Source organism: Leuciscus leuciscus (assembly GCF_965113295.1).
Source record: "Leuciscus leuciscus genome assembly, chromosome: 9".
In the NCBI taxonomy this organism is placed as follows: domain Eukaryota; kingdom Metazoa; phylum Chordata; class Actinopteri; order Cypriniformes; family Leuciscidae; genus Leuciscus; species Leuciscus leuciscus.
The window spans coordinates 12,981,357-13,006,599 of record NC_138733.1 but is presented as its reverse complement, the minus strand read 5'-3'; the positions used below and the strand labels follow the sequence as shown (position 1 = coordinate 13,006,599).

The 25,243-nt window shown below is 38.1% G+C and overlaps 1 protein-coding gene across 1 annotated transcript in view; it reads left to right on the top strand.

The window, feature by feature from the left end:
- The window catches only part of gab2 (GRB2-associated binding protein 2), a 74,777-nt gene that overhangs the window by 37,395 nt on the left and 12,139 nt on the right, over positions 1-25,243 (top strand). The window contains exon 3 of the mRNA XM_082181173.1: positions 23,439-23,670. Coding sequence (XP_082037299.1) covers positions 23,439-23,670 — 232 coding nt within the window. The remainder of the gene's footprint in view (positions 1-23,438; positions 23,671-25,243) is intronic.

Below are 25,243 nucleotides of genomic sequence, written 5' to 3'. Positions count from 1 at the left end.
ACACACACACACACACACACACACACACACTGTGTCCAGTGATGTGCTCACATCCACTTACCTCCTCTGGCAAATGGTAAAGGCTGATTTGAAACAGAACCATTTTTTATGAGATGCAGCCAGAGTCTCTTAGAGAATAAAACACACACCGCAACTGCAATATAGATCAGAGCGGCTCTCCTCCCCTCCCCAGATACAGTAAATGCTGCGCTCGACCTCTCTTTTCCCCAAGCAAGTATCAAGTTGTCAGCTGCGCTGTGAGCATGAAAAATGGGAGAGCCCAGTTTGCCTCAGAGCAAGTTAGCATTGATAGTCGGCCCGCGGCGCATTGTGTCTGTTTGCCGGGGCTTTGGGGACTTGTCTTGCTTGTGTGGTGCTTCACGGGGATGAAACAAGAGTGTGTCAAGTGCAAATAGACTGTTTGTTTCTGTATGTGTGTGGCTGATCGTTGAAGTGTGTATTAAGCGTAGCTAATTTCATATCACATGACTGAAATGTCACTTGACAGCCATGACTAGATAAAATGGAAATCAAATAAAACTGTGGCTTTCAGTAGTAGGCCTACAGAGGTCAACTTATCTACAGTAGATCTATCTTTATTTTATTCAACAAGGATTCATTAAATTGATAAAAAGTGACAGTAAAGACATTTACAATGTTATAAATGATTTCTATTTCAAAAGGACAGCATTTATTTGTTTTTGTAAACATACAAAATAAACTTACTGTATTTTTTTGCTAGTTGTAAGTAATGTTGTATCTTTACCACAACAATGTAATCAAAATTGTATTTATTAAAACCAGTATTTGTCCTTGAGTTTTAAGCATTTTTACATTTATTACAAAATAATACCTATAAGAATGCAGTTACAAATTTCTGATTACATCTATTTTATTCGTGAACTGATGTTCTGCTGTCCTTTTTAATAGTCAACTTATTTTAAGATGATCAGTCATCAAAGCTCAAGAGATGCACCTTTAATTTCACTGATTACTCACTAAAAAAAACCCTCAGATTCTGTTTTCAGTAATATCAGGTTTGATTTTGACGTTTCATAAAGCGGTGATATCTAAGTGGGTTATTTTTTATACCTACTTTTTAATTAGTCTTCCCATTAACTTCCCATTTAACGAATTTAAGGATGCAGAACACCAAGAAAAACAAGAGGCGGGATTTATAGCATGAAGAGCCAATCATAGCGTGATAGAGGCATTGCTTCCTATCACATGACTTTTACCCATTCATTCTCTATTACCCCCCATCAAACCAAACCCACACCTTCACCTTCATAATATTGGAGGGGTCTTGTGTACTTTGGATTATTTTCTCTTCCAATTTTTTGAGGAGGTACTGCCTCCCTTGCAGTGGGGAGGCAGTGGGAGGGATATAAAACAAATAGCTAGACATCTTTAGAGAAACATTATACAGTGCATGCAAAGAATGTACACATGAAAGCTTGAGTGAGTTTCTTATTTCATATCATAAATCCATCTACAATACATATTCACATTGTAAAAGTCTTTTTTCAATATCCTCACCCCTCTTTGTCCGTCCAACAGATTGATTGGTGTCGGTAAAGTGTCTGGCCACTGGAGAATGGACATCTGTTCTCCTCATGTCACTCCAGCACTCACTGTTTTTTAGTTGTATGTTGGTCTTCTGTTTATATAGAGTTCTGCAGGGAAGATGTATTTTTGTAGGCCAAAACCCAGAAACGATAGCATTTTAGCTCTTCCGTTCCATTGTATTTAAATCAATTGGCTTTTTGAGTGGGTTTTTGATTAAATGCCTGAAATAAGGTCTTTGGAGGACACAAGATAACGATATTTTCATGTTTTATTCTGATATAAAACACATACCCCCTAAAGCTTTTACTTGTCTTGACAAGTGGTTAAATGGGACTAGCACAGAGGTTGCCTGGGACATTAAACTACATTAAACAGTTAAAGTTATAGTCCGCTTTTACAGCCTCATTGTGTTTATAATCATGCTCTTGCAAACTATTATAACTCAAACTTTCAGGGAAAATGTTTATTAAATAAAGACTAAAAGAGTTGTTTGAATCTTAATGGTGGTGACGTTGAAGTCATGCTTTAGTTAGTTTATAGCCTACATTCAGCTTTTTACTTCTGGTGGATGTATTTAGGCTACATAATTCATAAAAGTCGTGTTCATTTGTGAATATTATCATGATGAACAAAACATGTAAGAATCAAACGTTTAGGTTTGATTTTCTGCAATAATCCAAAAGCCAATGGACATTTTTTATTGTCTTTTTGTTGAGGGAACCTGGGGTGATGCTGACTTATGGGTTGACCTACAAAAAAACATAATCTCATCAGCACTCTACTGTAAGTGTCCCAGCTGATCTCTGAGGTTGTGGTCTCTGTAGTAGCTGAACAGCGGGAGATCTTTGAACTTGTTCTTACCAGTCTCATCCATGCCAACTATGGATGGTGTAGGTGGTACAGCAGACATTGGTGGATTTTTTATCTCTTTTTAAGGATGACTTCATTGATTTGATCTTTGATTATACCAGTGAAGGAAAAATGTTGGAATTTTTTAAACAACCTCCATTTTGTCTTGTCATGGCTCCAGTTTTGGGAATGGCGTTAAAGCGTTAGTCCACCCACTCACCCTCATGCCGTCCCAGATGTATTGTAAGCTCTTCAAATGGTCCTTTATTGGCATTTGTGGTTCTTATATGGAAATGGTTTGGACATGTTTTTTTTGCAAATGACTTACCTTGTGCACTCCAAATTCACTCACATTAGAACGAGATTAAGAATAAATTCATGTGCGTGTTGTGAATTTATTTAGTCATCTCTAGGCTCGACTACTGCAATGCTCTTCTGGCTGGACTTCCAGCATGTGCGACCAAACCCCTACAGATGATCCAGAATGCTGCAGCTCGTCTTGTCTTCAACGAGCCCAAGAGGGCCCACGTCACTCCTCTGTTCACCTCTCTGCACTGGCTACCTCTCGCTGCTCGCATCAAGTTCAAGGCACTGACGCTTGCTTACAGATCCATCACAGGCTCAGCTCCCTCCTACTTTCACTCACTCCTACGAGTCTACATCCCTACCAGACACCTACGATCGGTCAACGAGCGACGTCTCGTGGTTCCATCACAGAAAGCCACAAAATCACTTTCCAGAACATTCTCATTCACAGTTCCATGCTGGTGGAACGCTCTCCCCACCCTCATCCGGAATGCAGAATCCCTGACAACATTCAAAAGACAGCTGAAAACCCATCTCTTCCGTGAGCACTTAACCTTATAAAAAAAAAAAAATCCTTTCCCTTTGAAACATCACTTATCAGGCTTATGCTACTCTGAATAATACCTGAACTTCGTATTTTGAGCACTTCTTGCGTTGTTGTTGCTCTTGCCTCTTTATGATGACTCGCTGAATTTTTGTCCTAATTTGTAAGTCGCTTTGGATAAAGGCGTCTGCTAAATGACTAAATGTAAATGTAAATGTAAATTAGGCAGAGATTTTTCGTGAGAAGTTCTCCTGTGTGTACAAATGTGAAATAATCCATGCAATTATTACTGAATGAAGCCCAATGCCTACTGAAGTGGAACAAAAGATGTAACATTTTACACTTTATAAACCATCACTACTGGCCAACTGTCATATGCACGGTTATGAGAGGGTCGAGTTTATGCTTTGTTATGCTTGTGCGAGAAGTGACGATCCACTGTGTTTCCGCATCACTTCTCACGTAAGCTTCACAATACATACAACACACTTACATTTACGTCAATTGTAACCTTGATCATCTTGTGAAAGTGCGTTCAACAGTTGACTGAAGTAATGGTTTAACATTAAATAATAATAAAAAAAATTATTTTTAATTCTCTATTTTTCAACCACACCGATCTGTAACGCCCACTTTTTCACAATCTAATCAATTCCCAATGTATAAAGTTAAGTCCTACATTTTTTTCCCATTAAATAACCCGTTTCACCCATAAACACATCAGATTATGCTAGTACAGTTTGGTTGTGAACGCCGTTTGACTTAAATGCTAATTAGGGATACACTGATACCACTTTATATTGGGTAGAGAAACCCCAAAAATATGATTCATATTCATTGGTTTAATTTGTTTAGCAAACAAATATTTCCTTCAGTTATTTTCTTGATTAATTATGCCTGTTAAAATGTATTGTTCAAGCTTCTGTTACTTTCACTTTTCATTCTATTGCTCTGTCTTATTTTATCTTTCATTTAATAGCACAGCACATATTACAGCTGCTTCAGCAGGGCTCAATAGAACAAAGATACAAATAAAATAAACTGTGCTTTTCAGGTTTTCTGGTAGGTCTAACAGTTGTTTTCAGGTACATCATTTGAATAAAGTAATCAAATGTAAAATAACTGGATAGTCTTGTATAAATTAAATATAGATACATTTTTATTAAAGTTTCAAAAGTCATTCAGTCAAGAGCAGTGACTGATTTCTTTGACCTTTGTTGTTTGATTAACATTAAAAACACAGCAGCAGGAATATTAGGCTGCTGTCCCTTTAAGAACAAATACATGGATCCAATATACTGATACACATGCATTTTATTTCACAACTGTTTACGTTCACTTAAGACATAACCAACTATGTTTACTAAGATACTCGTAATTTTGTGTGAATTCATCAGTTCAAGTGCAAGAAGACATGAAAATGAATTCAATGCAGTATTCAAAGCGCTTTCTGGGCGCTCGCTTCGGATGTTTGTGCACAGCAAACTTCTTGTCACCCCTACTTCATATGGCGCTTTTCCACTGCATGGTACGGCTCGGTTCGGCTCGGTACGGTTCGACTCTGCGCGGAACGGTTCGGCTCGCTTCGCTTTTCCACTGCGTGGTACGACTCGGCTCGGTACGGCACGGTTCGGTTCGCTTTAGCTCGGTTGCTTTTCCACTGCAGTTAGTACCGCTTCAAAGTGGGTGGGACTGATCGTTATAGTTGCTGTCTCTACTGCCATGACATCATCATATTAAATGCGAATTTTTCATTCCGTGTTTCCCCATCCACTCCTCGGCAATCAACGAGAGGAACGTCTGCACCTCGTCCACTGACCACGATTCAGCCATTTCTTTTTTTTAAAGTTTATACTCTTTTTTTGAAGCAAATACTTTTAAAACAGGTGCTACAGCGTTGGCTGTTGTCTACTGGCCATTTAAATCTAGCGGGTTTAGTGTCTCGTGTTGTAAATACAATGACGCTGGTAGTGATGATTCTGTCTGACCAATCAGTGATCTGCAGTTTTTTCACGTCACATTTTAGTATCGGTACGGTACGCTTGGAACCTCAACAGAGGTGGTACCATTTAAAGCGAGCCGAAGCGAGCCGTACCGTACCGTACCATGCAGTGGAAATGCGTCATAAGTGAGCCGTACTGAACCGAGCCGTACCGTACCATGCAGTGGAAATGCGTCATAAGTGAGCCGTACTGAACCGAGCCGTACCGTACCATGCAGTGGAAATGCGTCATAAGTGAGCCGTACTGAACCGAGCCGTACCGTACCATGCAGTGGAAAAGTGCCAAAGCGTGTCGTACCGAACCGAGCCGTACCGTACCATGCAGTGGAAAAGCGCCAATAGATATCCTTCTCTGAAACATCCATTCTGATCTTCTGTTTGCTCTGTTGTCGTGTTTCTTTGTCACAAGCACTGTACTGTACATGCTGTATGCTATCGGTTGTTGTTATCAGAGCATTTTAATGAGTGCGAGTACATAAGCGCAGGATCAGGCCCAATACAATATGGTATATGGTATCGGTATCAATTCATCCCTAGACCTTACAGATGAATAATGGCATGCCTCAGGAATGTGGCTTCAGGCATCTTGCATAACTTTATTTTTACTTCTTGTTTCATATACACGTTCAAATTTGTTGTTTAAAGTGTTGTTATGTCTGTCCCTGTTGCGTTTTATCAAGATATACTCACAACTTGAACATAAACAAAAACTAGTTGATAGTCTGGGGTGACATGGAGAGGTGATTAAACATACAAAAACAAAAACAGTTTTCCCCCCCTTTATTCATAGGGATTTTAATTCTAGCATTAAATCAAAGGGGAAAAAAGAACAACAGTAACATTTCAATCCCTGCCCATTGGGAAGCTTTGGGGATTCCCTGGATGAGTAGGGTAGTAAGTTATTTTGCCTAGCAGAAGTTCTTTTTCAAGCAGACACTGATGGTTGAAGTTGAAGACTGCAGTGCTGTGCCCTCTGGATAGTCAAAACAATGATTCAGCGCCTAAGTGTGACGTGACTCTTATCTGTCTGCCCGAGTGTCTGCCTCCAGGTTTCATTTTCTCAGTATGTGTTTACCGAAGAGCTTCTGACTAATGTAGAGCCATATCCTCCCAGTGCTGACGCAAAGAATAGTATGTCTCTTTGTTCATGCGTTTCTGAACAAGCATGCGTGTGTGTAGGGTTGGGCGTTATGACAGTTTGGGGAGTGGGGTAAGATGTGCCACTTTTTTCTTAAAGGGATAGTTCACCCAAAAAATGGAAACTCTGTCATGATTTACTCACCTTCATGACGTTCTAAACCTGTATGGCTTTTTTTATTCTGTGGAACATAAAAGACAATATTTTGAAGAATGTTTCCGTTTTTGTCTATACAGTAAAAGTCAATGGGGTCCAAACATTGGACCCCATTGACTTCCATTGTATGAAAAAAATAAAATAAAAAATGTATACCAAGATATATAATTTAATATATAAGATACCTACTTGTGAGCATAGTTGTTACCGCATTAGTGTTTTCAAATATATTTTACAGTATGTGTGTGGTTATGCATTTTGGAGACTACAGGCTCTTTTGAGTTTGAGTGTGTGTGTGTGTGTGTGTGTGTAAGGCTGTGTGCTCCGGTGGGGGATGGTGTGGCAGCAGAAGGCTGTTATCGATGCTCTGATCTGTCTGTCAGGGTTTGGTTGGAGTGCATGGGGATGGGATGGCAAGCTGCTCATGGGACAAACACCAAGGTTAGACAAGGGCAACCCAGCCCAGTGCAGCATGAGGATGGCCCCTCCCAAATACACACACAAAATGCCCTTCAATCCTATCGATTTTTGTTGAAATAACGAGACGCCATGCTGCTTTGGGGTCAGATTGCTGATGCCACTCAGTGCTCTGCCGGGGACTGCTGCTCAGCATCCCAGAATCCCCATGCTCATCGCCATAGCAGCATCCTTGAAGTGTGTTACCCGATCCAAGACTGATGGGACCCGATAAACCTTTGGATTGCGGGCCAGGTTTTCATGCCTCAGGTTGTAATTAATCAAATAAAATGATTAACAAATATATAAATTTGATTGTAATCCTTTTTAACAAATAATTATACTAACAATAACGAAATAATAAAGTTAGTAAAACTTATTTTTTTTAAGGAATATCACACATTATTTTTTTTATTTTTTTTAACAAAAATATAAAATGTATTATATTTTAATTTGATAACATTTTAAAAGATTAATTAAATTGTTAATGTTTTATGCCTTAATTGGATTATTTTTGATCATTTTGTATTAAATCATAAATCCAGTACAATTAAGGCAGACAACACAGAATTTCTGTCAAATTAAAACATTTCATAGGGCCCTATTTTTGTAAAAATGTTAATACATAATTAAATTATTAAAGTTGTATGAATTCAATTGACTAGACATGCTTTTTGATTATTAACATTTAATTAAATCATTCAAATGGAATCAATAAAAAAAATTTACGGAAAACATGGAATTTGGGATTTTATAGGGCCCTAAAATATTCTTTTTTATTAACTTTTAATAAGTAGTTGTTAAATTAAATGTTTCATTATTCTAGACACGCTTTTTTTATATGTATAATTTAATCCTTAAATCCAGAATCCGTTAAATATGGGGTTGGTGGAAACAGATTTTGAGGGGGAAAAAATTGGGGGGAAATATGGTTTTCATAGGGTCCTATTTATAGATGATTCTGCATAATGTGACCCTGGGCCACAAAACCAGTCACATGGGTCATTTTTTTGAAATTGAGATTTATACATCGTCTGAAAGCTGAATAAATAAGCTTTCCATTGATGTATGGTTTGTTAGGATAGGATAATATTTGGTCGAGATACAACTATATGAAAATCTGGAATCTGAGGGTGCAAAAAAATCGAAACATTGAGAAAATCGCCTTTAAAAAAGTTGCCCATTTATGTTCGCGATTGTGCTGCATTCACTCACAAAAATAAATGTTTTATATATTTACGATAGGAAATTTACAAAATATCTTCTTTACTCAATATCCTAATGATTTTTGGCATAAAAGAAAAATCGATAATTTTGACCAATATAATGTATTGTTGGCTATTGCCACAAATATACCTGTGCGACTTATGACTGGTTTTGTGATCCAGGTTCACATATTAAGATGAGGAAGGAGAAAGTATTCACATCAAAAAAATGCACACTTCATGTTTAATAGTTTTTTATACTTGCAGACCTCTACAGCATACACAGTTGGCCATGCTATAGTACAGTATAATTTTAAGTCACAATTTTATAATCATAAAAGCCAGAGTTGAAAAATCACCGTTATATGACAGTCATTTGCTGCATCCAAATTACAGCCCTACTATATAGTAGGCGAAATCAGTATGAGAAAATAGTCTGTTTTGATTCAAAGTATTCGTAAAACAGCAGGCGAAAAGTACCCAAATGGCCTGCTATACTACAAGCTTATGAGCTGCACATCCACTGGACACTTTACTATCCCACGAGGCCACAGAAGACGAGCTGTGAATGGCAGTGAAGGAACACAACTGACAACGTAGGTCACAAGATAATGACAACATGACTGATGCAGTACATCCGGATTACATTCATACAACATACATTCATACTATATATAGTATACTTTTTTAGCGGTCGTGATGTATGCACATAAGAATTAACTACTCAGAGATTATGCAATTTTAGACAAAGCAATTGGGACATTTTTCAACTTTGTAAAGTCTTTGTAGAGCCTTGACTAGAGTCCACCATCTCAGGAATATTACCTTTGGACGTTAATGCCCGATGAGATCATCCGCTCAAAAAATAGCACCGTTATCGCATTTATGTCACTGACGAATGAAAAGAGGGGTGTAATTTTGCTCCGTGTGCGGTGTGCTCGTAGATCTTTATGTAAATCTGTCTTGGCCACCGGGAGTGGATGAAAAAATTAGTCAAAATGAAAATGGAAAGAGCAGAGAGCCTCTATCAATCATTGTGTCATTTACGTCACCAAGCTCTAGCTATTCGCTTCTCCACGAAAGAGACACCTGGCCTCTTACAGAAGGCTTAATAGATGAGAAAACAGCAAAATCCTACATCAAAATGTGTGTTTATCAACAGGTGACTTCCTCTTTAAGTTAAAAGTAATGGCCTAGCTATTAGTGAACATGATTCAGACACATAAGCTGTGGTTCTCAAGTGGGAGATTTGGGTTCGTTCCCAGCTATATTGTGTACTGATCCTCAATAATGGACTCCCCAATAATGTCAAATCTCAGTTTAACTTTCTCTATCCAATAGAAGTGGTAAAAGTGGTAAATTAAAATAATAAAATAACGTATTAAAGGGTTAGTTCACCCCAATTTTTTTTTATTCTATCATTAATTACTCACCCTCTTGTCGTTCCAAACCCGTAAGACTTTCGTTCATCTTCATACCACAAATGAAGATCTTTTTAATGAGAACTGAGAGATTTCTGACCCTCCATTGACAGCTACGCAACTGACACTTTGAAGCTTCAAAACGTTAATAAACAGATTGTAAAACTAATCCATATGAATTGAGCGGTTTAATCCAAATTCGACTCGATTGCTTTATATGATGAACAGATTGAATTTTGGCTTTTTTTCACATAAAAACATTCATCAACTCACATCAGTTGTGGTAAACAGAAGCTTAAAGGAGAACTCCGGTCAATTTTAACATTGAGCAAATTTTTTTGTAAATTTGGAGTGCTGTCAGTACAGAGAACAACGACAAAAATCGGTGTTGCCTACACCGTGTTATCCTCTTTTTAAAATTTGCACCCTGTTGACTTCAATGGGGCACGTTTTAAATCTGCTTTTAGCCTCTTAACATCCTTGATGTGTCATTACAAGTGCCCAGCCATTGTGAGTGATTCCTTCAGAGTGAACGCGGTGAATCTGACTGCAGTAGATGTGAAAGATATTAATAAATTAATTCAGCCAGCGCACATACCTGTATTTTCTTCCTGTTTTCGGTCGAAGTCCACAGTAGTCGATTGTCGAGTTCACGCGCATAGGTTTGGTATCTATGATCACGCGCGTGAACTCGACAATTGACCATAGGGTGCAAATTTTAAAAAGAGGATAACACGGTGTAGGCAGCACCGATTTTTGTCGTTGTTCTCTGTACTGACAGCACTCCAAATTTACAAAAAAATTAGCTCAATGTTAAAATTGACCGGAGTTCTCCTTTAATCATGCTTGCTTGAAGTGCGAGAACCAATGAGGTTCATTTGCGTGTTATGTAACACGTTTGAGCTTCAGCAAGAACCAATGAGGTTCATTCTCGCGTTACGCAGCACGTTTGAGCTTCAGCAAGAACCAATGAGGTTCATTCTCGTGTTATGCAGCACGTTTGAGCTTCAGCAAGAACCAATGAGGTTTATTCTCGTGTTACGCAGCACGTTTGAGCTTCAGCAAGAACCAATGAGGTTCATTCTTGTGTTACGCAGCACGTTTGAGCTTCAGCAAGAACCAATGAGGTTTATTCTCGTGTTACGCAGCACGTTTGAGCTTCAGCAAGAACCAATGAGGTTCATTCTCGTGTTACGCAGCACGTTTGAGCTTCAGCAAGAACCAATGAGGTTCATTCTCGTGTTACGCAGCACATTTGAGCTTCAGCAAGAACCAATGAGGTTCATTCTCGTGTTACGCAGCACATTTGAGCTTCAGCAAGAACCAATGAGGTTCATTCTCGTGTTACACAGCACGTTTGAGCTTCAGCAAGAACCAATGAGGTTCATTCTCGTGTTACGCAGCACGTTTGAGCTTCAGCAAGAACCGATGAGGTTCATTCTCGTGTTACGCAACACATTTGAGCTTCAGCAAGAACCGATGAGGTTCATTCTCGTGTTACGCAACACATTTGAGCTTCAGCAAGAACCAATGAGGTTCATTCTCGTGTTACGCAACACATTTGAGCTTCAGCAAGAACCGATGAGGTTCATTCTCGTGTTACGCAGCACGTTTGAGCTTCAGCAAGAACCGATGAGGTTCATTCTCGTGTTACGCAACACATTTGAGCTTCAGCAAGAACCAATGAGGTTCATTCTCGTGTTACGCAGCACGTTTGAGCTTCAGCAAGAACCAATGAGGTTCATTCTCGTGTTACACAGCACGTTTGAGCTTCAGCAAGAACCAATGAGGTTCATTCTCGTGTTACACAGCACGTTTGAGCTTCAGCAAGAACCGATGAGGTTCATTCTCGTGTTACGCAACACATTTGAGCTTCAGCAAGAACCGATGAGGTTCATTCTCGTGTTACGCAGCACGTTTGAGCTTCAGCAAGAACCGATGAGGTTCATTCTCGTGTTACGCAACACATTTGAGCTTCAGCAAGAACCAATGAGGTTCATTCTCGTGTTACGCAGCACGTTTGAGCTTCAGCAAGAACCAATGAGGTTCATTCTCGTGTTACGCAGCACGTTTGAGCTTCAGCAAGAACCGATGAGGTTCATTCTCGTGTTACGCAACACATTTGAGCTTCAGCAAGAACCGATGAGGTTCATTCTCGTGTTACGCAGCACGTTTGAGCTTCAGCAAGAACCGATGAGGTTCATTCTCGTGTTACGCAACACATTTGAGCTTCAGCAAGAACCAATGAGGTTCATTCTCGTGTTACACAGCACGTTTGAGCTTCAGCAAGAACCGATGAGGTTCATTCTCGTGTTACGCAACACATTTGAGCTTCAGCAAGAACCGATGAGGTTCATTCTCGTGTTACGCAGCACGTTTGAGCTTCAGCAAGAACCGATGAGGTTCATTCTCGTGTTACGCAACACATTTGAGCTTCAGCAAGAACCAATGAGGTTCATTCTCGTGTTACGCAGCACGTTTGAGCTTCAGCAAGAACCAATGAGGTTCATTCTCGTGTTACGCAGCACGTTTGAGCTTCAGCAAGAACCGATGAGGTTCATTCTCGTGTTACGCAACACATTTGAGCTTCAGCAAGAACCGATGAGGTTCATTCTCGTGTTACGCAGCACGTTTGAGCTTCAGCAAGAACCGATGAGGTTCATTCTCGTGTTACGCAACACATTTGAGCTTCAGCAAGAACCAATGAGGTTCATTCTCGTGTTACGCAGCACGTTTGAGCTTCAGCAAGAACCGATGAGGTTCATTCTCGTGTTACGCAGCACGTTTGAGCTTCAGCAAGAACCAATGAGGTTCATTCTCGTGTTACGCAGCACGTTTGACCTTCAGCAAGAACCAATGAGGTTTGTTCTCATTCGGCAAGCAGGTTTGGTTGAGCTTCTGTTTCTGATCAATGTTTATATGTGAATATATGCCTAAATTAAATCTGTTCATCATATAAAGCGATCAAGTCTCTTCAGAAAATTTGGAATAAACCGCTCGATTCATATGGATTCGTTTTACGATCTCTTTATTATCGCTTGAAGCGTCAAAGTGGTAGTTGCATGGCTGTCAATGGAGGGACAGAAATCTCTCAGATTTCATTAAAAATATCTTCATTTGTGTTCCGAAGTCTTACGGGTTTGGAACAACATGAGGGTGAGTAATTAATGACAGAATGTTTATTTGAACTAACCCTTTAATTAAAAACTATTTTAAATGAATTTAAAACTGCTTACAATAGTAGTAGTATAAGTGAGCATATTTCAATTTCATTAAATTATATTACTGCAAATTAAATTAAATTTAATTTAATTGAATTAAACAATTTAATTGTTAAAACGAGCATGTCCTGAGCCTGTTCCTAAAAACATTCTTAAACACATTTTTAGCATTATTAGAGACTAAGCAACCCACAGTAAGTACACACTGAGAAAGTTCTTTATCCACACTATAATCTGTTTCCTCTAAAGGCACTTCATGTCAGAATCAGCTCTCACGTTTTACACTGTTTACCTTTTCATTCATGAGCTTATGCTTAGTCAAAACACACTGTGTGTGGCATGGGACTTCTCTGTCTGTTGATACTCTCACATAAACAGTTGCCTTTTTTAGTTGCCAAGCATCTCAATAGTCGCCTTGTGTTGGAATCAGTTCCTAACGTCCGTTACTTCTTTTCTCTTTTCCTTTATTTTGTCCATGTTGATTAATTACCCCTCGGCTGTATTGCTGGCCAACCAAAACGGCAAAGAGAACCCGAATGAAATCTGTCCAAAGCCGCCACCTCAGCACGAAGCCTTTGTGTTTCCTGACCAAACAAAGATGAGATGAAAGGAGGTTTGTTCAGACAATAACATCTGAAACCAAATGCATCTCTTCTGATGGCGCTGGTCCTAATGGGAGCTGTAGCATCTGCTCGAAAGCTTGCTTGCAGTAGTCGTATGCATTGTTCAGCTAACATCGTGGGCTTGTTATTGTGGAACTCGCACTGTTATGCTGAAAAAAAGAGCTTCTGGTTTTGCTATTTGAAGATGTTATGCCAGGTGTCAAGATGGCAAAACAGGCAAAAGTCTCCCACTCAAGATCATACTTAAGGGATGATAGAGTACACTGTTGACTAGACTGAAGTTCCTGTCAAATTACTGCTCCCTTGACTTCCAATTTCCAGTTCTCTACTTCAAGAGTGTTCTTCAAGTCATGTTGTGTGTAACATAGGGTTGCTAGGATGTACCGCATACTGCTGAAAACACTATGAGATCATCGAGACCCGGGCCACAGTGCATTAAAATAAAAAGATGAGACAATTGAAATGATGCGTTATTTTTCGGCTCTGCTTAAATCCAAAGAAAAGCTGTTTTTGCAACATATTTGACTTCCATAATGTGACTGAGTGTAACAGAATATTCAATGAGAAAAATGTAGGGCCGACTTGTTTTTATCTATTGGGATTTGATCATATCTTAAAAGGGCTCTATGTTACAAGTGGTTGGAAGGTATGGGGTTAAAAAGTAAGAGGGATTAGCAATGTCAACCAAAAAGTAGTCTCAGATATATTATTATTATTATTATTTATTTTATTTATTTATTTATCACTGTAAATATATTTAGCTTTTTTTTTTATTAAGTTCTTTATTTATTGTTTTAATTATATTTAGCTTTTTAAAATTAAATTATTATTTATGTATTTATTTATTGCTATAATTATTTTTTGCTTTAAGATTTATTTATTAGTTATTATTATTTATTTATGTCATTATATTTTTCTTTTTAAGATTATTCATTTATATATATATATATATATATATTAATATATATATTAATATAATATATAAACAAAATCTTGAGATGTAATTTTAAAATGGAAATAGAGGATTCTAAAAATAATAATAAAAAAATGCATCAAAATAAAAATGTGAGTTTGATAGCTATGGCAAATTTTTATTGAAAAATTATGGTTGTGACATTTGGAATTTTTTGCCTTTAAGGGGCATTATAGATTAAATGATCAATTCAAATTATAGTAAAGATTATTAAATGACATGTTAATTTATAATTGAATAGGAAATTGCATTGTTAATTGCAGCTGACAAATAGTGCTGAGTTTATATATATATATAATAAAGTGACTATTAATATGTCTAATTTTCATAGAAAATACAAGTACAAAGGACATATCGCTATACCAACATAATTGATGGCTCCTGGTTAAACTGGATTATGGTGGTTAGTAAAACGCAAGCAATAGTGCACGGTTTAGTGAATTGACCCAGTGCGTGTGCTGTCTGTCTGTATGAAACACGGTCTGTCTGTCTGTCTGTCTGTCTGTAATGCACTTGACCAGCCGTGCACTTTGGCTCTCACCTGACCTCTGTTTATCTCATAGCTTTAGCTCATGCTGCACTACATCTGCAGGAAATGCAGCATAGACTGCAGGCAGCTCCTGTAGGAATGAAATCACCCCAAACCAGATGATTTATTGGGCCTGACAAAGCACGGCTGTCCCGTCAATTGATCAGTCAAAGCTACTGATTCTAATTGATGCTGCTGTGCGGTCAGAGGCACGGCTCACATGATGCAGAGAGGCATGAGAGGGGGTTGGGGCAATGTGATCAAGTGGCTAATACTGGAACATGATGCTCATTTTAACCCCTCTGACGGTTCGTCAACATATTTTCTTTTATTTCCTTTTTTTGCAGCAGCATATGTTTGAAATTATTGTGGATATTTCTGTTATAGCTTCCCTGTTCCCCATAACGTTCCCCATGATGTTCAACATCCTGAACCAAAGGCATAGTAGCATAAGGTGGATTTTGGCACATTGGTTTATGGTAGCTGATTGTTGTTGGTCCGAGGTGGTTTACCAGCCCAACTCAGCTTGACCAAAATGGTCAGACAGGTCGACCACAGGCCCCACCATATGGTAGTCCAGCTGATCAACCATCTGGACCAACTTGGACCAGTTAATGACCATAAATGATACCATTTAAACCAGCTGAAGGTTGTTTTTAGTCAGATTGAAGTCATCTATAATAGTCAACATTGTGCCAGTCCTGTTAATTGTGCTTAAGTTGTACTAAATATACCTAAATACTAATTTGAGTCTACTGTAAAAATGAATACGCTATATCTACTCAATAAAATTGTGGCAACAGATTACAAGCAATATTATTAATTAAATTTAACAAATTAGAATTGAGTAATAATTAATCAAATTAATTCCTTAAAAGTTAACCATTTAAAATGAGTAAAATTAAAAAATAATAATAATAATTAAACACTTTTTTTTTTATTGCCAACATTGAAGACGGCTGATGTTAACAAGCAGAATCACTGAAGGAGAAAACCGTAATTTTAAGTCACCATTATGGTGATCATTGTTTGTTTTAGTTGGGCTCTTGACCCTTAAATCATTGACTTTAGATTTTGTTTGGCTGCTGTACCTGAGTTATAACAGCCAGATGAACAAAGAGAAAAGGTGATCTGATGGTGTTGGTTGTGTTTTAACATAATCATTATTTCACAATCATTTAACCTGAATCTCTGAACTCATATAGAGCCCAAATTCTTAGTTAGGTTTACTTTATTAATTATAGCAGCTCTGTCCTTGTACAGCATAATATTTGTAGCCTTTTCAATGAAATCCATATGATCAAAAAAAAAAAAAAAAAAAAAAAACTGTAGGCACACACACACACAGACATCAAGAATTTGCGTATGAATCTCAGCAATGGTGACAAACAGATCCCCTTTGATCATAAGCTCATTATTTATTCATGCAGCAATGTATGATGGGAGCCATGAATGAGTTTTGATTGGTGGCACCCAGAATGCACTGCAACATGCTTTATAATTGTCACCATTGTTGAGATTCACAGGCTGATTATTGATGTCTGTGTGTCTAAAAACTAAATCAAAACAAAAAATATATATTTTTTGTATATGAGACATGTTTAAGAAATCTTTGGATTACATTGTGAAAGTTAAAAATATTATGCTGTGCAAGAACAGTGCTGCTATAATTAAAAGTTCAGAGATTCAGGTCAAATGATTGTGAAATAATGATTATGTTAAAACACAACCAACACCATCAGATCACCTTTTCTCTTTGTTCATCTGGTTGTTATAACTCAGGTACAGCAGCCAAACAAAATCTAAAGTCAATGATTTAAGCTCAAGAGCCCAACTAAAACAAACACTGATCACCATAATGGTGACTTAAAATCAGTGGCGGATTTAGCAAATCGGGGGCCCAAGGCGAAGGTAGGCTATGGGCCCCTCCACATCCAATCTTTAAAAGAGAATGAAAAAATATGTAGGTCTACCGACTGAATGGTGGATAGGCAGGTAAAGCTAATCTACGGGGAAGTAAAGGTTAGAGAGGAGAAAAAAAACATCCCCTTTAAACCCTGCATAGGCTACACTTCTTTACTCCTAAACAGAAACATGTTACAATGTTTACATGGTACAATTTCTGGTAAGCTATGTTTTCTTTTCTTTTCTTTTCTTTCTTTTTTTTTTTGCTTGACAAATTTCACCATTTCGATTAAATTCTTGTGATTTGATTCAATATTGACTCATTTGGATAAATATTAGGTAAAGTTTCACAAGATATGCATTACTTTTTCTCAAGAAAAATAGCCCTATCAGATGGTATAATTTAAGGTTAAAATAAGTAATATAGTAGCCTACACATATTTAGCCAAATACTCTCTATAGCTCTTTTTTTTTCTAGCCAATTAAATGGCTTTCCTGAGGTAAATGTTATGTGACGATTGTTCTCCAGCTGTTTTACCTCTTTCCGCGGTTAAAAAACACTTATTGATCGATATTATGAATGAGGAATATACATTTCGGTAAGTTATACTGTATCTTTACTGTATCGCTATAGGAATGTCACATTAAAACGACAAAACGGTATTTATTGTTTGAATTTCGTAATAGAATTGACAGAATCTGAGAGAGCTGAGATTTTTTTCAATATCATGATTCATAAGTAACTGCTCAGTTTTGTCTGTCGATCTCCGTGTCCTCTGCACGATTTTTCTGTGCGTTGGACGCGGGGTTGGACGTTGTTGTTCCTGATCTGTATCTAACAGAAGCCGTAAAAAAGTTTGTCATCTTTGGCAGCGTTCCCAAATACTTATCAGCGTCTTTTCACTTATTTCTTTTATTTGAGCCGCTTGGGTAACTTCGAAACTTTACATTTTCGCGTTTAGACTCGTCTTGCTCTGTTTGTGTATTTCCCAGTCCTCCTGTTACTGCGTGTTGTTTATCTTTTGCGCCGCGCACCTTTACAGACTTTTTGCTTTCCTCCCGATTCCTCCTTTTTTCAGCACCGCTTGGGTAGCTAGCTTCGCATCATTTTTACTCTGTCACTCACTTCTTTTTCTCCGTCAGTTTTTTGGCACAGCCTTGTCACTTTCGCAGATGCGCAGAGATAATGGAATAGTCCAATGTAGTGAGGCGGGGGGCCCCCTCCTGCGACACTAATGATTTGATAACATTTTTCGCAAATGGTGTTTTAGAAATATATAATTTTTTTTTGTTTTGTTTTTAATTAAGCATTTAATAGGGCATTTTGGGGGCCCCAAGGTAGCTCGGGGCCCAAGGCAATTGCCGACCTTTGCCTAATGGTAAAGTCCGCCCCTGCTTAAAATTATGGTTTTCTCCTTCAGTGATTCTGCTTGTTAACATCAGGTGTCTTCAATGTTGCCAATATATTTTAAAAAATGGTTTAAAAATGTTTTGGTAAATTTTACTCATTTTAAATGGTTAACTTTTAAGGAATTAATTTGATTAATTATTACTCAATTCTAATTTGTTCAATTTAATTAATAATATTGCTTGTAATCTGTTGCCATTAGATATAGCGTATTCATTTTTACAGTGTATGGTACTGTATTTTCGCCCATTTGATCGTCCGCCAAATCTTTTAGAAAAGCAATTGCACACATCTCCTAAATGTCTGTACCATAGACAATGTGCAGAAGTTTAATGTTTTGGGTTAGGACAAAAATGTCAAACACCAAATATGAACAACACTAATTCTGATGCATTTTGCATCAGAAAATTTTGCAGCATAGATTTTCCTGTTCTTCGGTAAATGGATTGGATACAGCTACTGAGATTACTCAAATGGGCACTAACATACTAGAAGGCTGAATGGATGAGCACATATGAATCATAACACCACCAGTATTGTTGTTCCCTGATAAGCCATTCCATTATGCTGAAGAGTAACCCCAAAATGACCAGAGATGCTATTAAGGGCTGACGTCAATCTCATTAAGGAAAATGGATTCTCCCAATTTAGGGAATGCAAATGGTTCCTGGCATGCCGTTTGGGATTTGACGTATTGTCTGAGTGTTCATGGGACCCGGGAGACAATAGCAGCCTGTTTTGTCTGGCCGTAGGTTGTGGTGCAGAAGTCAATTTTCTGGACTCTGCCCTCGACCCCTGAAGGCACTTTTCCTTAAGTACTGTCTCTTACAGACACTGTTAGGGAAATTGCTTTTCACTTTTTACCAGCCAGGCATAAAGTGAGCCGGTCAACTCCGTCCAAAAGTCCTTTTATTCATATCACTTGTGGAGAGATAAGCTTTTTTGGTTTTGATAGTAATGTGGGTGTTTGAAGGAGCACAGAAATCATTCCGAGATCAAAAGGCATTTCGTTTTTAACCTCTCGCCTCTCTGAGCGTGTTTTCCTTTTTCTCCCCTGCATCCCTCCTACATTGAGAACGAATTTTATCATTAGGTCATGCCTAATTTTGTATTCAATTTATATCACATTATCCTCTGTCCTTGGACGACTTTTGTAGTGAGGCAACATGGACAGGAAATGAGATCAAGATAAAGGCTGCCTTGTCCCTCTCTCCACACCGGGCCTACTAATTTTGGACTCCTGAGACCCAGCAAACTAATTGTATTTGATTGTGAATGCCCTACGAATGAGACAGAATGTGGTGTATAGGCTACACTGGGGTTCAGATGGGGGAGATCGCTAATGGACAACTGAACATGTCTGTGCATTTTTTTTTTAATGTAACAAAATCTTAAATTATTGTACATCTAAACAATAAATATATATATATATATATTATACATTTATTAAATACAAAATCTACAAATTTAAGTTAAGAAATAAAATGCTTTTTGAATGTGGTCTTCTGTGGTATAAAACATATGTCCTATGTTTTAGTCTTGGACAAGGTATCATTAAGGTTTCAAAACAAGGTTTTATTAACTTTAAAGAAATGCCTGAATGTGTTATTTAATATTCACATTTCTGCTCATACTGTATGACTGGATGTGTTTTTGCTTCTTGTCTGCATATGTTACAAAAAACGGTATAAGTAAAAGTATAGATATAAAAGGTTTATTTATTTTTTCCTTCTTTTAAAGTCAGCATGAAATCAAAAAATAAAAACTATTTTCTAAATGCATGTTATTATGCTTTTCATTTTTGATGTTGAGGGTTTCAATCAAAATGTCATAATTCAATATAACGGTGAAAAAGATTGGTGACATACACAGGACTTCTCCAATTATTTATTACACTTAAACCCCACCATTTTCTTACAAGATCTGCCTCCATCCAATCAAAAGTCAATCCTACCTTTTTTGATAATCTATTTCACACAGTTTTACATCACAAAATGGAAGAAAAGATATGTTGTGACTTTTATCGCGGCTTTAAAAACCACCTGTTTTTCTTCTCGTTTTTTAAAAAAATGGAAGGGAATAATCCCACAGCGTCCGAGTTATGCCAGGTTCAGACTACACAATGTTTTCGTATGTTAAACATGTCAGACTACACATTGCTTCCTGACCAGTCATCGTTTGCCGTCTTTAACAATGTGAGTAATGTCATCGAGAAGGCGGAACTAGCGGCTGATTTCTGGAAACAAAAGCGTAAACAAACAATGGTTGTACTAGCTAAATGCTAATTCCAGTACTCACTGGGGTGCTAAAGCGCCTCCGCTATCGTTCGCCAGCATATCTTTTTTCATTCTGTCATGGTAGTCCCTCAACGAACCATCATAAAGGTAGGAGTATTGTTGCCATTGCCATAGCTCCACAAACCTTTCCTCAGTCTATTGCATAATTCCACCTAGCAGCACCAATGCCAACATGTTTGAAAGCTGTGTTGGTCAACATCACAGATTTGATGGAACTTGTTATGGAGGACGGAAAAACAATTAAACATGCTAGTCTTTGTCATGACAACATGAAGCGTCGCCAACTGTCTGACACACTATACGAGATGAAAAGGTTGATTATTGCGTCTCGACGGCCGTTGTCATTTATGAATCACCACGACACTCTACGTCAAGCGGATTGTGCCAAAATCGGGCTGATATCGTGTAGAACCCGGCATTATTTGGTCAAGCCGATGCATACCAGAAGGCCTATTACTCATCCTAATTCTATCTTTGAGCAATCATAGATCCTTGATGGGTTGGGTTCCCTATACCTTGTCATTCTATTTGCCATTAGCTTCAAGATAATCAAACACAACACAGCCGTGTGCCATTCCTTTCTCTAAAATGCCTTTACCTCATTGCATTAGTCCGTATTACGTGACAGATGCAAACCATCTCAATCTGAGCACCTCATTCCCCTATCTCACTTTCCCCTCTCTCAGAGGAGGGTCACAGAGTGCTCTCCTTCACCAAATCAATACAGTAATGGCGGTTAGTGGACTCTGAGCTCCCTGTCATGGTTGAGCGCGGATACAGAGCACTCTGAAGCAACTAGAGGAGCGCTGCGCCATGTAGCCCTGGGAGCTTTGGGCTCCCGAGAAACAATGGGCTAATTGAAGACCTACAGCAGACCCCTGACACTGTGGCCAGGCCTGGTCATGCTCTGTTGTTCAAAAGACAGGAAAAAAGAAAGACTATCTTCTGTCTTCTCTCTTTGTGCATCGCTTCCTGTGCCCCAGGCAGTGGTGTGACCTTATTTATGACACACAATCACTCCTATCCTCTGTACCGAACTGTTGTCATGTGCATTGCATTCAGACCCCAATGACCAACCAGAACTGAGAAGAGTTGTAACATGGAAACCCTATAAACTCTCAACCTAGTGTTGCCTATGTTTAAAGTTTTTTTTTTAAGGCATCACCAAATCTAAAGCTGTCTCAAACTTTAGACAAATTATGCTGCATTGTAAGACCTCATTTTGGCCAAATTGGCAGCGTGCACCTTTACAGAAAATGCAATCCCAGAATGCACTGCAACATACTCAGTGGAACAAAATGGACGACAGAGATGAAGGAAATATAATTTAATAAACATAAGAATTAAGTTAATTGGGACACTTTCCCCCCATTCATCTCAATTGCAAAAAAGTGTATTTTATGTGCTTAGAGTATCACAATAACTATGCAACATGTAGACGTCAAACACTTGTAGTTCTATATTTTTGTGTGCTATGTATTTTTGTAGTTATTAGAGTAACACGTTAGCTTTGCAACCTGCTAACAGAGACACTTTGAAAGTCAATATTTGCGTGTACTATGTAATTTCGTTCTTATTAGAATATTACTTTAACTTCAACTTGTACATCAATCTTTTCAGTCAGTGTTATGTACAATATTTTTGTGCGTATTAGAGTATTATGTTAGCTTAGCAAGGATATTTTGTCATCCAGCATCAGAGTCTCATAGCTCCTCCCCTTTGGCTACATAAGGAAAGATGCAACATTTGAGTGCATGAACTGTCCACATTCCACACTTTGTTTTTCTTATGTACTGTATACTACAGAATGGCTCAGAATAGTGTACAATTACACAGATTGGGACACACTTTTGGTGTGGGACACACTGTGTTATGTATTTTTGTGCTTCTTAGAGTATCACGTTAACTTAGCCACATGCTAATGTCAAACTATATTGAGATTAACCATGTGTTAGTTAAGTCACTCATGCACTTCAAGGAGTGATATTTGCGTGACGAATGTTAGCCGAGTTAGAATGCTGCCTTTGTAATCTTAATTTTTAAAACATAGAAGAATAGTTCAGTGTCTAATGTGCCCACCAATTCTCAGGATACATGGATAGAAGTTTTGCAGCAAGAATGCAGTTCAACAGTGCAAGTGCAGTAGACCTGCTTTTCCGCCCACTCTACCTCCTCACTCTGTCTCCCTTTCTTTGTCTGTATGTCTTTCTCTCTCCCCTCTTACTCTCTGCCCTTCTCAGGGGCAGATCGGAGTGGTAGTAGGAGGAGGGTCATATGTACTTCCTGGTTTTGGCTCACCGCCTGGTCTATTTTAAGTTCAGAGGCCTGAGATTTTTCTTTAGCGAACCCATACAGTACAAATCATGGATGTCACAGAGAAACAGCCCAAAGCAAAGGCCATGCTGTTCACATAGCGCTGCGATGACGTAGAAATACAGATACTGATCAAGTGGCTTAACTTGCAGCTCATGCTAATTTCTGTGGTTTTCTGTACGCTGCTGTTCCTGCTCCTCGTGAAACATGATGGAACATATTGAATACATACATGGACATTACTGACCAAAACCCTCAATCGACTTATTTTCCTGACTTCATTGATCAATGCGGGAAAATAAACGAAACGTGGCTTCTGTTATTGGACTTCATAGATCTGAAAAAGCAGCTGGTCAATAAATCAAATACTGTGAAAATCTCATGTTCATATGATCAACGTCCTGCTGCTTTTGTGCGTTTGTTTTCGCCCAAGGGTTGTGAGTTGACTTAAAGTGTCCTAAAATGAAAGCAAAACTGGTTGTTCAAATTCCTAAAGGTTTGTTTTTCTTGTTCTTTCTTATAGAGGAGAGATCATCCACCACCCACATTTCCCGGTCCTTGGCTAATGATCTGGGTGGCTCTCTGGCTCCACTGATTGGTGAACGTAAAACATCTGTTCCTGCCCACTCCAGCCAGCCAATGCTGTTCACATTCGACATACCTGTACGCCACTCCCATAGTCCTCTGTCTAACAGTGCTCCTCAGGACTACCTCTTCCTCCATCAATGCATGAGCCGCAAAAGTGAGAGTGCACGGTAAGAGCCATGATGTCTGGGGATGTGCTCATGTTACACCCCTTATAGCTTACAGACCAAAAAAAAATAACAAGATATTGTGTTCAGTACTGGAAGTACCTTGGCATAATCTATATTATTATTTATTATAAAAAAAATATTATTGTATTAAAATTAAAATGCTTATTCATTTTTTTTTAAAAGAGCAAAATCAAGTGGTGCAACCAACATAGATTTCAACGTCAATAAGTCTCTTAAAATATCAGATCTTTTTTAGGACAGGCATGGTAAGTTTAGATTGTAAAATGTCATGTGGTGTGACTCCCTTAGAACAGAATTTACATAAATAAACAAGTGTGTTTGTTAAAAAATACTTTTTACCTTCAAAAATATGTTTATAATTAAAATAATAATGATGATGATGATGATGCACATCAGTCACCTGTGAGATGCTCGTCAGATTCACTCAAGCATCTCAGAAGAATGATCTGACCCTTCCAATCACACACACATTCATCCATGCAGAGTGCCAGCATCCAGAGACAAATCATCCTTCATATAAAGAGCTGTCATTTACTGATGTATGATTTCTAGAGAACCCTGCATAAATCAAAAATGTCATGAAAATTATGCAGGATATTGATAAACCATTATGACAGAAAATAGTTGCTGATGTCACTGGTGGTGGGCATATAACAGAAAGAATACAATGTTTGTTAAATGCATCTATGTCAGTAAATGACTGGGCCATAAAATGTAAAAAAATGTATAAGCAATATCGCAATGTTAATGTATTTGGTCTTGGCGGACTAGATCTGCTATACGCTTGCTGCTGCTGTTATTGCTGCTGCTGTAGAGCAAGTATGGACTAGCTACTGCTTATAGATACACAGACACACTGCTGTGAGATGTAAGATATGCTGCTGCTGCTGCTGCATAAATAGACATACATGAATCCCATAGCAGATCTAGGCAGGTGGAGCTGGGGGAGGTGGAGGGTTTCAGAGGAACTAGTTACAGCAAACAATGAAACCAGACTATTTAAATGTTGAGCAAGCAATCTCATTGGCTGCAGGATTTGCAGAGGCCAATCAGCGTGTGCCATGCAGTAATTATGAGATTGCTTGCAGATTGCATGTAAAGGACCTATCAGCATGCAAAGGACCCTCGAGAGTTTCATGGCTGAAATATAGATTTATTTATTTTTTCTCCTGCATTATAGTAATTTCTCATATTATGAAATTAAATAAGTATGCTTAATTGCCGTAAAAATAATATTACAAGAAAAAACATTTAGCTTTGGGGTAAAATATGCATTTTGCATTTAAAACCAGTACAGACATACCAGTCTATACTGGTTTTAACTCTGTTATGGGGTCATAAGCGAAATCGTTTTCAACCTTAAACAAACACCTATGAGACCTTCTTACAAATACGGTGACGTATTGTAGTGTTTGCAGAAGGATTCACTTACAGGATGTGCTCATCAGTCATTTCACCCTGATTCTCTTCCTTTGATTAAAATCCCAGTAAATGAATAATGCCAAATAAAACAGATGTGCTGTAATCCCTCTCACTAATCAAACCATGTTTA